This window comes from Plasmodium berghei (assembly GCF_900002375.2).
Source record: "Plasmodium berghei ANKA genome assembly, chromosome: 8".
NCBI classification, from domain to species: domain Eukaryota; phylum Apicomplexa; class Aconoidasida; order Haemosporida; family Plasmodiidae; genus Plasmodium; species Plasmodium berghei.
The window spans coordinates 1,043,104-1,062,967 of NC_036166.2; the positions used below are offsets into that span (position 1 = coordinate 1,043,104).

At 21.7% G+C, this 19,864-nt stretch overlaps 4 protein-coding genes across 4 annotated transcripts; 2 read left to right on the plus strand and 2 right to left on the minus strand.

Moving 5' to 3' along the window:
* Positions 1–3,154: 3,154 nt before the first annotated feature.
* Positions 3,155–3,310, plus strand: PBANKA_0827000 (conserved Plasmodium protein, unknown function; the record flags this gene model as incomplete). Its single annotated transcript, XM_034564446.1, has 1 exon — positions 3,155–3,310. One exon carries the CDS (start codon positions 3,155–3,157, stop codon positions 3,308–3,310), a length of 156 nt encoding a protein of 51 aa, XP_034421242.1.
* A 1,405-nt stretch (positions 3,311–4,715) lies between these two features.
* Positions 4,716–9,926, plus strand: PBANKA_0827100 (protein kinase, putative; the record flags this gene model as incomplete). Its single annotated transcript, XM_034564447.1, has 15 exons — positions 4,716–5,123; positions 5,366–5,536; positions 5,705–5,978; positions 6,080–6,557; positions 6,699–7,536; positions 7,666–7,765; positions 7,857–8,007; positions 8,182–8,370; positions 8,457–8,536; positions 8,641–8,727; positions 8,861–8,933; positions 9,078–9,162; positions 9,243–9,488; positions 9,574–9,653; positions 9,854–9,926. 15 exons carry the CDS (start codon positions 4,716–4,718, stop codon positions 9,924–9,926), a joined length of 3,333 nt encoding a protein of 1,110 aa, XP_034421243.1.
* Positions 9,927–10,460: 534 nt separating this feature from the next.
* On the minus strand, positions 10,461–12,105 carry PBANKA_0827200 (monocarboxylate transporter, putative; the record flags this gene model as incomplete). Its single annotated transcript, XM_034564448.1, has 2 exons — positions 10,461–11,929; positions 12,033–12,105. 2 exons carry the CDS (start codon positions 12,103–12,105, stop codon positions 10,461–10,463), a joined length of 1,542 nt encoding a protein of 513 aa, XP_034421244.1.
* Positions 12,106–14,102: 1,997 nt separating this feature from the next.
* PBANKA_0827300 (tetratricopeptide repeat protein, putative) lies at positions 14,103–18,473 on the minus strand (the record flags this gene model as incomplete). The annotated part of the gene is made up of 1 exon (XM_034564449.1): positions 14,103–18,473. One exon carries the CDS (start codon positions 18,471–18,473, stop codon positions 14,103–14,105), a length of 4,371 nt encoding a protein of 1,456 aa, XP_034421245.1.
* Between the last annotated feature and the right edge of the window lie 1,391 nt (positions 18,474–19,864).

Sequence of the window (19,864 nt, forward strand, 5' to 3'; positions counted from 1 at the left end):
TTCCATATATTAATATATCTATACCACTGAAATATATAGTACATATGTATGTACGTGTATATATACTTGTATGTAGATATGTAGTTATACACAGCTTTTAATAATGTACTTTTTTGTAGTATGTGAAATAAACACACTAGAGATTTATCATGTAATATTTTTTTTTTCCTAATTTATTTCTTATCATTTTTACATAATTTATTTTTATTTATTATTTTGTTCATGTTTTACTCATTTATTTGCCATTTAATTTATATATATATTTTTTTTGATAAGAGTTAATTAATGTAATACATTTTTATAGATCATAAATAGTCCCTTATCAAAGCAGCATTCTTATATAACAAAATGTATGTAATATATATATATATATATATATGTAATATAAAACATTTGGGAAATAATATATAAAATTTACGGATCGTTTCCTTTTTTTTATATTAATTAATATATGCTTTAATTAAGTTATTGTGTACATTATTATTATATGGAAATTATGAATTGAAATATGTAGAAAATTTATACATACTACGCATATATATATATATATATATATAATACTATATTATTTATATTTGTGCGCATGTAATAAAATATATAAACCAAGTATATAAAAATTTAAAAAATAATAATTCTTTTTATTTTTTTAGTAACAGTATTATTTTCACTTTTTTTTTATTTTAATAATTTTGTCATATATAAAAAATATTAAAAATATATTAAAATATAATAATAAAATTAATTTTATAAAATAAGAAATAAAATATGGAATAAAATAAAGAAATAACAAAGGGAAGTTTAAAAAAACATCTTCCATATAATATGGAAAAAAGCAACTAATAAAAGGAAGCATTTCTGTGTTTTACTATAATATATATATAGTTATTAAATTAAAACGTATTAAAAATTATTTATGGATTATATATATTGCAATTTCTTATTTATGCATTTACATTTTTTTTTAAACGCATATGAGTCACGTATGCATTTTATTTATTTGAGGGAAATATATAAGGGAAAAAATATACCAATAGAAAAAAAAAATATTAAAAAATAATTAAAGCTTTTTCTAATATATATTTTATTGATAACTGGCCTATAAAACATAACTATTAAAAATACGAAAAAAATTATTTATCATCTTATTTTATCGTTTTTCATTTTTCCTTCCAATTTCAATTCAAAATTTTATTAATTATAATTTCATGGCTTTTTAGCATATGTTATTATTTTATATATTCTATCTACATGCTATATTATTATTATTAAATTATATATTTTTTAAATATATAATAGTTTAAAGTAATAAGAAAAAACTAAATTTTTAGTAGGATATAAGATGATAACAAGTAAATAATAAGATTTCAATCTTAATTATTAAACATATTTTTTGTCATATTTTTGAAAAAATTAAAAAATATTCCTGTATTTATATAATAAAAATTGTATTATTAATGTTTTCATATTTGCATCATTTCACTTAATATTTTGTTGATCAAATTATTATTATACTATTATAGATTTTTCTTTTTATAAAAATTCGAATTATATAGCCATCAAATTTTTAAATTAATTTTTTTTAACAAATTTATCATGTGTATAGCATTAAAAATCTGGGTTTATGCATAGAGCATATTATGTGGTATTTTTCGTTTTCTTCTTTTTCCCAAATTAGGAAATATCAAAGTTTTTCCTATGCACCACAATATAGATAAAAACCACATGCTGCTTAACATAAGATATTAAAAATGTTTTTGTATGTAAATTTAAACGGGTATTTTTTCAGAAAATAATTTTTTTTTATACATTTATATTGGGCAAAATAACATCCATATATGTAGAATATTATAATTTTAAATATACAGAATATGCACATTTTTTTTCTTTTTTTCCATCGTCTAAATTAGGATTATATAATTCCTTAATGGGAACCAACGCAAACGTAACGTTACAAATATGTGATATTCAATTAAACTGTTTTTTTATGAATAATATTGTTTACAAAAAAATGTATAAAAAGGAAACCACGCCAATTTAACCATTGCGTATTAAATAATGCATATAACTATATATACCTATTTATTATTGGTGCGAAATAGAAAAATTAATAATATATTTCCCCGTTTTACATAGTACTTCGCATTAAGCAAACCCATAAGACTTTTGTTGTTCACGCCTTTTTATTTTTTTATAATGCAATTTGATATTATCAGACCCAATTTTATATATTAAAAAAGTACATTTTTTATCACCATTTTGAAATAAAAAAACTTTTCTACATTTATAAGAATAAAATAAAAAAAAAATAATTGTAAGTTAATCAAATCACATTTGCGTGTAGATATTCCTTGAACCTTTTTAAGCATTTTAAAATGTTATATAATGTTAATATATTTTATTTGCCCATCCATATAATAACAATGGCAATGTACAACTATATGCCTAATTTGAATTATACTATATTTTTCAAAGAACTAAAAAATTAAAAGTGTGAAATGCTACTTCCCTATATATAATACCTTAAAAAAAGTACATACATATATATATAGTAGTATATATGAAAATGTTTTATTTGTAATTTAAATTTATATGTGGATATAATATTATATACAATATATTTGTCGTTTTTTTTTTTTTAAAATGCAGTTTGTTTCAATTGAAATTACTTTTATTATGACGTATTTTATATATGGTATTTTTCATATACTATATTTGTTGCATTAGCAATTTTTATATTTAGGAGCATTCGATATTTTTTATTTTATATAATTTGTTACAAAAAGGAAAGAGAAAAAAGGAAAAACGAATATCAAAGAATAAATTGCAAAAAAAATTTTCATAAATAAAAAAATTTATAATTTTAAAAATAAATTAAAAAAAAAAACGGTTTATTTATTATCCATGTTGTCAAATTTTATTCATTGCTATTTTTTTTATTATTTAATTTTTTAATTCTATTTTTTTATTTATTTTTGTGTGTAAAAAATAAAAAAAGCAAATTAAATAACTTTTTACTTTATTATTTTTTGAAATTTTCTTACATTTTCTTTTGTAAAATAGTAATATTATACACCAGCTTAGTAATATATATATTATATGGTAATCCTTTAAACATATTTTGTTTATAATAGCTACTCCATAAGTTTAAAGAAAAATGATAGGAACTATATTTTCAGTTTTATTTACAATCCTAAAACTATGTTTTGCTACTTCCCCTATAATATGTATTGTGTTAATATTTTTGCTTAATAAAAATAATGTTCCAGAGGATCAAAAAAAAAAAACTGATTTTTATTTTGAAGTAGATTAAAAAAATAATTTTAATTAACTCAGTAAAATGATAAATATTTTAGGAAAAAATTCACATATGAATAAAGAAGAGATGATAAATGTGTAAAGCATATATACAGAAATAAACAGAATTTTGAGAAAATCAACTAACATTGAAAATATACATACCTTTTTATGAATTTTTTTTTATGTATATTGGAAGAAATAAACAATTAATTATATAGATAGATCTTCACATTATCCATAAATATTTTCCTTAACATGTCAGGAAAAAAAAAAAAAAAAAATCAATATATAATACGAAATGACAACCAAATTATGGGATAATAAAACAAGGAACAAATACCAATGTAGTAAAATATATAGAAACACATATTTGATAGATATGAATAAATGGAATATAGGAGTTATTCAAAAAAATACGTATTTCACTTTGTAAAAATTCAAGCAAATGAGACTAAAATTTTCCAAATTTTTTTCTTATTTTCACGCCTTTTATTATTATTTTTTTTCTTTACTTCTCTGAATATTAAAAATTTTTTTATGTTACTATGAAGTGATATATGTATTCTATATATATAATGTCGCTTAAAATGAAATCCATATCTTTATATGAATATAATGCTTATATATTTATAATAATCCATAATTAAATATTATACCTATGTATATATATAGAAAGAGGATGAAATAAAATATTGATAATAATTACGCCGATATCCATGATATAATGAATATCAATTTTTATTTTTATCGTGCTTTTTTGTTTTTTTATAATTTTTTAAATATTATTTTCATAAATAAAAAACATTGACAAGTGATATATGCATGCGTTTTGGAAAGAAATAAGAAAATGTTTGATTATTGCATAAACACAAAAACTTTGTCTTATTTATTTTTTTTGTAATAAAATATTTATTTGTATAATAAATAAAGAATACGCATATTTAAATCCTATTATATATACTAAATGCTAATATAAATAAATATTTTTTATATTAAAATAACTACCTTTTATCAAATAATATGTAAATTTATAATATTTTTTTTGAATTTCTTCCATATTCTTAATCTATATAAATTTTATTTTAATACGCAAATATGCAATTATATGTGTGCATTATACTCAAGACTAGAAAATAGCTATTGAGAGGTTAATAATTGATAAACTATTCAGTTTTTAATGTTTTGTTAATTTATATACTAATCCATTTATTTGGAGTTATAACTATTTTATATCGTTCGATTCGTCATATTTTGTTCCATACAATTTTGTTTGAATAAAAAGGAAATTAATGGTTTTTAATACGAAAAAAAATAATCAGAATAATAATATTTGTATGTAAATATGCAATAATAGAAAACTGTTGCCCAAAGAGAAAAATTGTATAAATTATTGTGCATATACAAAATAATTTTACAAAATGCACAACAATAGTTATATAGAAAAAGACAATTTTATATGTTCAAATAATAATGATAACAACCATATAATAAAAAAAAACACCAGTCATAATATTAGTAGCACGTCTACAGGTGCTTCCACCCCTATTAGCCAGAATAATGTCATTTGCAATAGTAGCAATATTATCCTGAACAGCAATAAGAATAGAAGTAGCAATAGTAACAATTTTAGCCTGAAAAGCAATAAAAATAGCAATAACAATGTCGATATATGTAATAATAATAGTGGATATAATGATAAATTAGATCAACTAAAAGAAATGAATTTAGACAATTCTGAACCCGAAATTAACCCAATTGAAAACAGCGAAAATGCCCAAAAAAATTACATCGAAGCTTTAAGAAAGCGAAAATCAAACCCTGAAATAGTAATAAACTCACAAAAATATATTAAAAAAATAATAGTAATAGCAATAGAAATGGCAATAGAATAAATATATGGGAATAAAAGGAATATGCAAATTTAGCAAATAAATAAGGGAAACAATAATTAAACTATAAAACGGAACTAAGCTGAACGAAATTATAAAAATGAGAAAATAGTGTCTATGATTTTGTTACATCCATTATATATTTCATTTTTCTTTGTTTTATTTTTTTCTGCTAATAGAATTTGAAAAGAGGAGATGAAATAAGCAAGAATCAATGTTTATTCATTTATGACAATTTAATATTAAAAAACAAAAATAAGAAAGTGCAAAAACTTATAAAAAAACTGTCTATAAATGCCTTCAACTTATATTTTCCAAAAAGTTCAAATATCTACAACCAAATGCCTATGGTAACTTAAGAAAATATATTATCTAAAAATATGATTTGAAATTTTGTATTATATTTATTAATATTTTTGAATTTTATTTCGTATAAATATACACATTTATATGGATTGATATTATATATATATATATATATGCCCGTATGCACACCATTTACATTTTCTATTCTTGAGGTTTTGTCTCTGTTAAATGGCGATGTCGATGACGTTTTAATTTCCCTTAAATATTTAATTGACTATTTTGATAAAATAAATTTTTTGATAGTAAACATTTTAAATAAATTAAAAAAAAAAAAAAAAATAAAAAGTAATCAAGTTATTACACATTTAATTGACTTTATACTAAACAAACTTTGTGAGAAAAACATAAATTATAAATACAATAAAACAAATATTTTAGACTTTTACGATAATTTGATGTGCCCTGGAGCATCCTTTTTTGAATCTGGTATTGTATATTAAAAAAGCGAACAAATGAAAAAAATAAAGAAAAATAAAAAAAACTAAAATAAAAATAAAAAAAAATAAAAAAAACTAACAAAATTGCAGGAATAAAGAGTGACGCTATCAATCTAAAAGACCTGAGGCTAATTTATTTTTACAAGCATGATATAAAAATCAAAAAAGAGAAAAACTTCATCCAAAAGAAAAGTATAGATATAAATGATAATGAAGAAGATATATTAAATAATTATTTTATAGACAAAGATAGAAATATTCATGATTTTGTTATAAAAAATAGTGAGTATGAATTAAATTATAATAAATATTTAAAAAAAAAAAAACATATATTAACTGGCGAAATACCAATACCAAATATATGCATAGGTGTGAATGAATATTTTAATGAAAAATCCATATTTGACTTTGAATATTCTGATATTTTTTCAAAAAAAGATAAAAACTCTAATGATATTAATAAATATGTTAGGAAATATATAAAAAACAAAACAAAATGTAGCCAAAATAACATCTGCAATTGTATTACCAATATTATTGTAAGTATAGACAATGATGCAAAACTTCGGTAATATACATAAATGTATGATATATTGTGAATATATATAAATATATATTTTATGCAATCAATTAAAAAAGATAACAAAAAAAATTATATTAAGCATATTATTGTGCGCAAATATTTCATTATGAAAAAATGTTTTTATAGGAACCACGTTAATGCAGCAAAAAATGAAACAAAAAATATTAAAAATATTTTAATTAAGATAAGGAAAATTGAAAATTTGGTGAATAGAATAATTAAATATGATCATGAAAACCAAATTATATATAGCCTTGACAAGGAAGAGGATGAATCAGAAAAATCAGAGTCGGAAATATCAGAATCGGAAAAATCGAACGATGAACAAGGGGATATAAACTCGAAATCGGAAATTTTTTATTGTGAAAAATCTGACAATTTCAATTTTAGTGGCAATAAAATCGTTGCCCATGAAAAATTTCAAGAAAAAAATGATGAACATGTAATAGCAAAAGAAATGGCAGAAGAAATGAAAGGAATATATTTGAATAGCGACAACCCATTGAATAAACACAGCGAAATAAAGAAACCTGATCAAGAAATGCATAAAAAGAAAGGAATAGGGTATGGAAATGATAATAATGAAGGTGTCAAAATATGTAGAGGAATGTGTGGCGATAATCTTAAAATGTATAATAACGATACAGATAAAGAAGTTCAAGATTTTGATAAAATAAATTTAAAAGAAAAAGAAAACAATCTAATAAGTTGTTGCACACAAAATGAAAATACTAAATATTGTTTAAATAAATGTAGCGACATTTTCAAAAGAACCTTTTCTGAAATATATTCTTCTGAAGAAAAAAAAAAAATGAAAAAACAAAAAACAATAGACAGTTATGATAATGATAATGGTAGTGATGAAAGTATAAAAACATATTATTGGGAAAACCTCGATTTTAATTGTGTTTTTTTGGGAAGTATAAAGAAAGGTACATGCAGACACAAATCCCTTCTTTTTAAAGTACTTCTCGAAAAACAAATAAATAAATTATAAAATAATATGCTACAGCTTCATCGAAATTTAATATTTTTTATTTTAACTTTTTATCGTTATTTTAAATTTTCTTATCTACACTTCCAAAATTATCAGGTTCTATGTGACGCTGTGGGAATTCCCTGTAGATTTATTCGTTATGTTAAAAATGGGCAAGTTCAATATTACAACCTTGTATTAATTCCGTCTATTCCTGGTAATATATATACATATTGAATAATATAATTCCATATTCATAATTATTTTTATTTAATTTTTTTTTCTCTCTAAATTGTCTTTTCAAACAGCTCAAAATGTCATTGAAATTATTATTCCAATTTTTTGGGATAAAAGAATAAAAACAAAATCAAATATTAGTGGATACAACAAACTATCTATTTCAAGCTTTTTAAATAATATAAAAATGAAATTTAGCAATATAGATAATTTTTTTCTGAGGTAATTATAATTTAATAGTTTGTTCTATACATTTCTTTCCATTTTTTTCCAATTTTTTCCATTTTTTGTCCAAATTCCTTTCCATTTTTTTCCATTTTCTTTCGTGGCAATTATATTTTATTCTAACTTATTATATGATAATTGGGTTGACATATTTTTTTTTATATTTAATAGAACCTGGGAAAATAGCACTGAGTTTATAAATATAGATGATTATTTTACGCTGAAAAAAAAACTCGGAATAGGTGGTTTTGGGGAAGTATGGAGTGTATCATTAAAGAGTGATATTGAAGAAAATAGTTCTTTTTTTTTTTTTAGTATAAAAAAAACTTCTCATTTTGCTTTAAAAATTATGGATATAAAGTACAAAAAATGGACAAAATGGATAATAATTTACAAAAGTACAAATGTCAATAAACCGTGAATATATCACTCCTCTTTTTTTTCAGCGAATTTAATTTGAATGAATCTATTATTATGAGGGAAAAGGCACATATAAATGTGATTAATTTTTATTGTGTGTTTAAAGGTTATATTTGTTCTTAAAAATTATAAACCTTCATATATACAAATTTATACTACACATTTTGAAATATTTTTTATTTCGATGCTTTCTTTCTTTTACTACATCAGGATATCAACTATTAACAAATAGACAACATGAAAAAGAGAGGAAAGAATCTTTTTGTTTTCTTTTGGAATTAGCAGATACATCATTAGGTATTCAAAATAAATTGCATACTATCCCTAAAACTGATTGATAAAATATGAATTCTTTTCAAAAAAAAAAAAAAAAATATTAGCTATATATCGAATATATATATTTTTTCGTCTTTGCTTTTTATTTTAACAGAGAAAGTTTTTTCTGATAAAAATGTGGCATATAATTTGAATTTTGTTCGACTAACTCTTATGGAAATAGCCAAGTATAAATATTTTATGCTAATAAATTTTATAATTTCAATTATTTTCATTTAAAAGATAATTAAAAATATAAACAGATATAAAGTATGGGTATAGTTAAAAATAGTGTAAAAAATTATAAATTTTTTTTTTTACTTGACTTTTAGTATCATGTCTTATATCCATAAGCAAACACCAAATCATGAGTTTTATATTTATCGAGATTTAAAACCGGATAATATTTTAATAAAGGTTTGTAAATTACATTGAATATATTATTTTTTAATTTGTTATTTCTCAACTTTATAACTTATATATATTTTTTTTAACAGAATAAAAAAATATTATTAACAGATTTTAATTTATCGAGAAAAATTGATGCCGACTTTGAATATTTAATGAGTCAGTGCTGTGGAACTAAAGGTCATTTGGCTCCTGAACAAAAAAGTCTTGTTTATGATCAAAAAATTGATATATGGGCATTTTCTATTATTATAGCAAAATTTTTAAAGCATAAAAATTTTAATTACTTTTCTTATGACAACTACAAAATAGATTTAAAGCACTTTGAGATTCAAGTACGCCTATTTCGTTTTTCTCATTTTTCTATATTTTTCTTCATTTTTTTCTATATTTTTCTTCATTTTTCTTCATTTTTAATAGGACAAATTTCTGATCAATCTGCTGCTCGTGTGTGTGGACGAAAGCCCGTTTATGAGGCCCTCGTTTTCGGAGATATTTAGGTATACATGTGATTTTCATAAATCTGAGTTATTTTTATTGATATACTTTCTGTTTTATTGGATTTAAACATAAATCGATTACACATGCCAAGATTTATTCGCATTCCCATACATTCGTCATGTTTATGTGTGCAAAGGATAACACTATTTCTCATTTCCAAATTTTTCATTTTTAAATTACGAATTTGTCAATTCATCAGGCTATTATTCGATGAGATTATCCGAAATGAACTTGAAGAATATTATAGAGGAAGAACGTTGCACGATTTTTAAATATTTTTTTTATTACAAAAATTACAAAATTAAATATTAAATCACATAAAATTGTTTGATATTGAAATGAATATAAATTGGGTTATACATATGTGTGCATGTATGTATATGAGTTTTTTAAATTTTTTATAAATAGCTATTTAAAAAAAATAAAAAATAAAATAAAAAATAAATAAATAGCATACGCAATCGTATTGCTAATAAATGAATAGATTTTTACATTGACACACATGACTGTATAACTATGAAAAATAAATATTAAAAAAATGATAGAATATATAAAATCAGAAAAATTAATGGTATTTAAAAAAAAAAAGACAAATGTTCCCAACTTTTGCACAATAATAATACTATACGGAGTTCTATTAATTTTTCTTCTATTATATGTTGTCTTATTAGTAAATTGATGGCATTTGTTGACAAGTTTGTATTTTTCTCTTAATTTATAAATGGACAAAAATATATAATGTTTTTTTTTACTTTTGATCTTGTTTTTATAACTGATCTTATCTATTTGTTTTTTATTATTAATAACTAGACTGTAATTCCATAGAGAATGATAGTTGAAATAATAGAAAGGATGCCAAAAACTGAACTTAAACAACGAAGTTTAAGCCAATTATAAAAATATTTAACAACTAAACTACACAAAAATGTGTTAGCTATTCTTGAAGTATATAAAATAGACATATTTAAAGAAAAATATTTTTCGCCATATTTTTTTAAAGTAATTACTGGTATAGTAACTAGGCTTCCACCAATACAAAAATAAAAAATTCCACAACAGATTGCATATAAAGGATATATATGGGCAACTGCTGGTAATGTAAAACATGCAACTGAAATAAAAAACCCAAGTAATAATATAGTTATATTCATATTTATTTTATCATATATTATACCCCATATTAATCGCCCTGCTATATTGGTCATACTATTTATTAAACTTCCATTAAGTGTTATTATAGTATCTTCAATTTGTGTGTATGTTACTCCTATAATTTTCCAATACATAATTATGTAGTTAATATATCCATTAAATAAAACAATAGATAGCCATAAAACAAAAAACAATATATCTTCTGTGCATTTTTTATTAAAATAATATCCTTTTCTTTGTTTTAATTGGTTTATTAAATTACTAAAAAAGTTTAAAGGAGCATAAAATATAAAAAAAATAAAATTTTTTCCTTTATACAAATCACTATAATAATCATCCATATTTAAAATATCGGATCCTTTTTTTTTTTTTTTTTTTTTTTTTAATGATTTGAATAAACCAGATTCAGTATTTTCTCCCAAATTTCTATAATTATTTCCTTTTTCTACATCCAAAGAAGTATTATTATCTCCAAAATTCCCATTTTTATTTGTATTATCTAAAATTGCAATATTTTCACCATCAATTGAATCATTTATTGTACCAATTGTTGCCATTAACCCCCCAAGAGTAGCTAAAATTAAAAATATAATTGACTGTATAAAAAGGACATATGGCACTCTATTTAAAACATTAATATCCTTAAAATACATTTCTTTTGAATCATTTCCAGATTGAATTGGTAATATATTATCTTTATTTATGATTAATGTTTGTAATGGACAATATAAAAACGGGCTTAGAGAAATTGCTGATATAACAATTCCACTAATTAATCCTCTGTTGTTTGTAAAATGTTTATATGCACATGATAAAGGAATAGTAAATGATATTCCATATCCTATTGCATATGTAATGCCCATAAATATACATAATAGATAATAAGAATGTGTATATATTGAGGATAAATAAAACGATAAAAATATTCCAATACATGATATCAATATAGTTAATCTTTCTCCCAATTTTTTTTGGACATAATTTCCTAATAACATAGATAAACCTAATGTTATCACAGTTAATTCATAAATAAATGATACACTTCTGTATGTCACATCATTTCCCTTATATCGCAAATAGGAGGTTAAATAAATGCTTAGATTTCCATAGGAGTTGAGTATTCCTGCAAATTGGGAAAACATATAAACATAAAATTGTTTCCAAAATTATTGCAAAACTGTTGCCAAACAGGAGAGGAAGCCAAATTTATTCTTTTTAAAACTTACCAATATTAAGATTGTATAAAAAAGCGCCTACTAAAACAATATATGGAATGGCGCGTTGCGGTATAATGTTCATTTTATGTTTGATTTCCGATAAAATAATTATTTATCAGGCTCCTTATTTCCGTTTGGTTAAAAAATACCGTTGAAGGAGCAGCAATGGATTAACTATTATTTAAACATATGGCTATATTCTTATCTGATTATACAATATTTATCAGATTAATACCCCAAAAATACAAAAACAAAAAAAAAGCTAAAAAAATATTTTTATTCATATATGCAAACTTACAAATACTTGCATGGAAACATTTTCATCTAAGTGTGTCAAAAGTAATAAAAATATAAGTACAGTTAAAAAAAATATATATATCTAAATATTATACTATTAATAAATTTTACTTATCATTTATTATGTACCCTGATAAAATGTAATATTCTAAACTCATGTAATTTCCTAAATTTTGTGCATAAAAAATAAACGAAAATAATTTAAGATAAATATAAATAAAATAATTCTTTTATTTTGTTCTCTCTCTCTCTCTCTCTATATATATATATATGTGTATACTTACACAAATTGCATAGTTACATAAAACTAGGGGGTTTATATGCTTTTTTTTTTTTTTGAGAAACAGAAATTGGAGAAAAAATAAAATAACCACATATATTTAATACAGCTAAACATAGCACATTTCGCAAGCTTTCAATTTGTAATATGGAAGATAAAAAAGAAAAAAATATGAAAAAATATGTATAAAAAAATCTGAAAAAATATATGTAAAAAAGTCTGAAAAAATATATGTAAAAAAATAATTATGTAACTCTATCCACTTAAACTGAATTGCACTAGAAAAATACACAATCTTTTTGCAATACATCATTATTTATTTTTTATTAAAATGATTGTATATTATATACATGCATGTATGTGTGTATACATTGCAACTAATTAGTATTACAAATAAAATTATCATATATTTGGCATATTGTATAAGGTTATAAAAAATGCTTTACTATATAAATATTATTACATATTTTTTTTTTTATCTCTAAGAATAAAATTTAAAAAAGGAAACCTCTATTTAATAATATGATTATATAACCAATATGTGTATAATGTATATTTATTATAAATATAAGCATAGTTTTTATATATTTTAAAAAAATTGAAAATAAACAAATATATATCATATTAAAAAGTGTTCAAAAGGTTGCTAAATAAAAAAAAGAAAAAAATTAAAAAAAAAGTATACATATATTAAGGAAATGTATATTAAAAATAATATGGGACTCATGAAGTTACGAATTATTAATAAAAAAGTGTCATGATAATTTAATCAAATAAAAGGTGTGTAGATGTGTGATGTTTTTTTTTCTTCTAAACATTTCTTACATTTGTTATCAAACTGTCCATACTATCATATATTTATAGATGGATAAAATAGCAATATAAACAAGAAAATATAATTAATTTCATTATAATATTATATTTTGTTAGCGCTTGTAAATTTATTTGTCTATACAATATCACCACATGCTGCAACCTTTTGCCAGGGTGTGCATATATAACTTTAATTAGTATATAATTAAAGATCTGGACAAAGTTTACAAACTTCCGCGTTCCACACAAATGTAAATGTATCTGCATGCGTATCCCATTTTTTATTAAATTGGTGAATAATATATTTTTCTTCACACAGTATCCTTATTTTATTTTTCCATTATAAAATATTCCCTTCAATTTTGGAAAATCCCAACAAAAAATAAAGAAAAAAACAATTATGATTGAAAACAACGAATATCTGTGTATGCGATTATTTTTTATCTGCGCTTTTACCAACCTTCTGTAACCATTCGACAGGATTTATGTCGATTTTTCAAACAATATTTCATGCTTATTTCCTTCAAAAAATTAATTAACGCAATGATATCCACTTCTATGAGCATTCGTATCTTTTATATTGTTCATACCCCTACTTATTGAGATATTAAAAGTAACAAAATGATTATATGCCAATTTTAATAGCACAAGAATATATGTATTTTACATGATAATTATTGGATTATTCTTTATTTCATGCTGTTCGATGTTGGCCATTTAAAATCTGGATTGGGTAAAAATTCATCACCAAGAAATGTATAAGAAATTAAATGCGGAAATATGGGCTGTATTGCTTGTTCATATTTATGCAATTTACTAGCTAACTCAGATATAGTGATATTTGTAACAAACCCCGAATTAAATTTTTGTATTAAATATATACAAAATTGATAATAACTTTCTAATGGGTGGGTTATTAAACATCCTAATATATTCAAATGTTTAAAAAACAATAAATCTTTTGTATTAAGATAAAACTCATTGTTTTCAGTATCCTCTATAATATCATTATTTATATCATAGCCATTATTTTTATATAGATGGTTATCACTATGATAATTAGAATTAATATGATAGTTTTTTTCGTTTATTCCGTTAGAAGTATAATATATTGGTTCTTTTTGAGATTTTTTTTGAATTAAATGACGAATATTAAGTGTATCAGAATGCTGTATAACATATTCTTGTGGTATAATTATTTTAACTTTATATTTATTTAGTTTATAATAATCTAATACAGTTTTAATTCTAAAAATATCAAAATATTTTATATAATTACTTTGATATCTTGTTCCAATGTTTTTTCCATCTAATAAAACTACCTTTTTATTTCTTTCATTAAAATATAAATTACTATTCAATATATTTAAACTTATACCACCCTCGTTTTTATTTCTATAATTTATTACCACATCATTGAGTATTTCTTCATATGTGTCTTTCTTTATTTCATTATAATTACTACTATTATTAATTATTGATGTTTTTAAGGAATCATATAAATTATCTTTTTGTGTTGGGGTAAAAGGCAGATACTCCAGTTTGGTAAATTTTGTAGAATCTACAAAATTGGAATTTTTCTGAACGCAAATATCATTTAAAATGTTTTTTCTATTATTATATAAATATTCATTATTATTAGATATACTATTATTTTTAACAGAAATATGACATACATTTATTTCCCTTTTTGTTGTCTCTTCATTTTTCGGAATAATATTTTCATGATATGTTTTTATTATATCAGTATTATTATTTTCCTCATTTGAATCAATTTTACCATTTTTATTATCAACTATAAATTTATTATTTAATGAAGTGTGCCTTTTTTTGAGCTTTTTGGAATCACACAATTTGTTTAAAACTGTTTTACTGCTTTTACTATCGCTACCCTCATAATCCTCAGAAGTTGTATAATTGCTAACATATCCCGATGTACTATTTCTTGTGTCGCTATTTATAGAGCTACTATTTCTAAGACTTTTATCCTCAGTATCCTCATCTGAATTATTAGAATTGGTTATCATCGCGATTTTCGAATTTTCCGATTCAGATTTTAATTCATTATCATTACTATGAGAAATATAAGAACTATCACTCTGATTATTCATATCATCAGATGTCGAATCTGTATTTTCCGATTTTTTTTTTAATCTTTTATTTGCAATTATGCAGGATATTAATGGGTCATTATCAGCTTGCTTGTTTTGAACATCTTTAGAAAATATTCGTATGTTTTTGATCATTTTAATTCGTTTTGAATTATTTTTCTTAATATTTGTTTTTAAATACTCATTTTTGGTTTGTTTTAAAATTTTATTTTTACTTTCCTTAGAAATTTTATTTTTGTTGTCAATTTTATTTTTGCTATTCAAAATTGAATAAAATCGTATTATTCTTATTTTATCTTCTATTTTACCCATATGGTATATTTCTTCGTCATTTTTCTTATCATTGGTAAAATATTTCTTGTGCTTATTTTTGTTTATCATAAAATTTGTATGATTTATTTTTTGAGATTCTTCATACTGTTTCACTTTTCCTTTTTTTTTATCTTTACTTTGAATACTCGTATAATCACTACAACTATCATTTTCTGTGTTTTCATAGTCATTATACAATTCAGAATCTTCATATAATTCATTATATTTATTTAGCTTATTATTCTTTTCTTTTTTTAATTTTTTATCTGTGGAAAATGAAGAAGATTTTCCAAAAATTTTTTTTTTTAAAAATATAACATCTTCTTCATCGGAATTATCAAAATCACTTAATTCTTGAACAGAATAAGTATTAATTTGACTATTTCTACTATCCTGACATTTTGATAATCGAATATTTTCATTTTGGAATTCTAGATCATTCAAAAATGGATGAACACACGAATCTTCATCGAGTATATAATACAACAAACGAATATCAAATTTAACATCCTCTTTAATTTTTATACTATATATCAAATCTTTAATACTATGTATAATGTCACCATTTTTCAAATATTCTTGATCGTTATTTTTACAATATTTTTTTTTTTCACCATCCTTCTTATTATTATTAGAACAAAAATCAACTGTTGCTTTTTTCTTATAATATTCATGATATTGCTTAATTAAATTATTTTTTTCTTCATTGTCTTGCTCATCTAGTTTAGTTATGTGTGTATTGTTTAAACTTGGCTCATTATGAATCCAATACATTATATATATAAATATAGATAAATATTTTGGATAAAAATTGTTATAAAAATATTTACATGATAATAAAATTTCATGAATTAAAATAAATGAAAAATATATTTGCTCATTTTTATATATATATTTATTTATATCAACATTTCCGTAAAAAAATTTGTCTATTTTATTTCTTTTTATGTCATACTGATTAGTAATAATATATATGATCATACTTAGCAAAGTAAAAACAATAACAATAATATTTTTAAATATTAAATCATTATCTATTTTATTATAGTATTGAATTTTTACATATTTATTTGTATAATACATAAATTTATTTTTTTTTTTTTCAAATTTATTCATATCAATCTTTGAAAATAATAGTTTTATAATTTTAAAATAACTAATATAAAATTTTACAATTGTTTCTTTTAATTCTTTGTATGCGCCATTTTTTTTTATATTTATTTTTTTATTTATTTTTTTATTTTTATTTTTTTTTTTAGAAATATCCATTTTTTTCTCATTACAAATTCTTCGTAGCAATTGCTTTGTTGTTAGTTCTTCCCCCGAGTTTCCATTCCTTCTATGCTCATTTTTTCCGTTTTTTCCATTTTTCCCATCATCTATACAATCATGGTTACTCTTTTTATTTGTATTGCTCCTAAAAGGCTTAGTTCTACTACAAGTATCATTACCATTTTCGCTACAACTGCTTCCACTACTACTACTATATGTGCCAGCAACATTTTTGCTATAACTATGTATGTCAATACTACTACATGTTTCAATATCATTTTCTATACTACTATTATTATATTTTCTGTTCTTATATGAATGGCTCCTCTTTCTGGATTTTCTTCGATGGCTAATTGATTTAGACCTTTTTTTTATGATCCTTTTTATTTTCTTATTATTCATACAAGTATGATCACTATTGTTTTCTGTCTGGTCCTCACCACTTTCGCTACTTTCGCCACTTTCGTCACTAAACTGATAGACATCCTTAACGAATTGCAAAATCGCTTCCGCTGTATTTTTTTTATCTAATATTTGTTCCATAAAAATAACAACAGTATCCCTGCTTTTAGATGGCCGATATGATATTAGTGATAAAAAATGAAAATACAAAGATTTTATAGGATTTGTATTTGTATATAATAATGATAACTGAGTAAATAAATATCCATTAGATCTGGAATAATATAAAGACCTATAATAATTAATATATGAATTAAATTCATTTTCCTTCTTATCTTCATTAAAAAATTTATATTTATATCTAAACAAATCCCCAAGAAATTTAAATGTGTTGCATATACATTTTCTACATATTTCTAAATTGATATATAATCGTTTAATTTCCTTACTTTCATCGTAATTACTATTATTATTATATAATGCATAGAATTTATCTACAACATTATTAGTATAATTATCGCAACTAAATGGGCAAATGCTTATGTCTTCTTGAAACACATTTATATTATATAGATATTTCAAAAATAACATATTGTTCGTTTTTTGGGCATGTTTCTTTATGTATAATATGTAATCTAATTTTATTTCATCATATATTTTAAATGTATTAATTAGAATGTCTTTGAAATATATGCAAGCATCATTAACATTTATATTGAATGCTAACATGTATTTTTTATAAGCTTCTTTTTTGCTACTTTGATTTGAAAAACTTGCAATTTTGTTTGTTATATTTTTTATATCATGATAAAAATAATCCATCCATATGAGGTTCAGCGAAGATTTTGATCTTACATCGTTATTTCTTAACATTTCAAAAAGATTATCCTCTTTTTTTTTTCGAATTATTCGATCACTCTCTGTCATATTAGTTTCACACCTTTTATTATCTTTTCTCTTCATTATTAAATTTATATAGGCCTATAATTAGGAAAAATAACCATATATTGTATATTTTCTTATGAAAATAGCTAAAGCACCTATCCAAACGCTCACCTAGGTGCAATAAAATTTCTATATATGTGTGAATATATCTATATTCGTATTCCTATTTTTGCTTATGTTGTACTTTTTTTGATGTGTATATATGCCCTTTAAAAAATACTATTTATTTTTTTTTGATTTATACACATTTCTACTACGATATTATAGAAACTTCTGGTGTAGATACTTGTTGACGTATCACAAAATATTCCTCTTCTTTAATGAATAAAAAAAAAAATTTGTAGTGTACTTTTTTGGCGTGACTCAAATACATGCACACAAATGTATTATTCAAAATTTTTATTTTATAATTGTTCAAAAATATATTTAAAATATTATTATTATTATTTTTTTTTTCATAATTTCCAAAACAAAATTTAGCATAATAAAATATGCTAGAATAGATATAACGCTCTAAGAGTATGTTAGTGAGACATTTTATAATTTGGTCGATCTTCCAAATTAATTATATGCTATTTAATATTATAAATGAATACAAATTTTGTAGACTAAAAATTAATTATAATAAAATATAATGTAACAGTATTCCTTTATATTGAGCTTTTTTGATATATTTTTTTATATCATCATTTAATTATGTTTTCTATGAATTGTTTCAAAATACAGCATATATATGCATAGATATAATTCATAAAATTGGAATATTGCTTGAATTATGCTCTTACATATTCCTAATTTATATACACAGTATATGTATTTTCAATGATATATAAAATTAGCAATGTAATTTTTTTTTTCTGTTTTTTTTAGCAAGGCTTATTATATATTTCCATAACATAAAAATACATTTTTGTGCGCAGCCAAACGAGTACTTTTTTGGACTCCTTTTGAATAATTGCACATAATGTATAATATAAATATATATATAATTTTTTTTATACTTTTTAATATCAAAATATTTTCTACAAACCTTTATTTGCTTTACAAAGACTTTAATAACGAAATTAAAAAATAAAATATATAAAATATTGTTAACAAAAAGGTAGGTTTGAGGGAAAAGGCGCTATAATGTATTTTTTTCTCTCGAAATAAACATAAATATATAGAAAAAATAATTAGAAACAAAAACAAAAAAAACAACTTTAAAAATATAAATTGAAATTAAAATATTTTAATAAAATATTTTTTTGCAGTATTTAAACAATTATATTATTCCACTGTCTATAAATGTATCTTAATTTCCATTTATTATATATATATTTTTATGTAAAGATTAAACTTTCCCCCATTTTCAACTTTTATAATAGCGTATTATACCCATAAAATTATAATATAAGTATACTGAAATA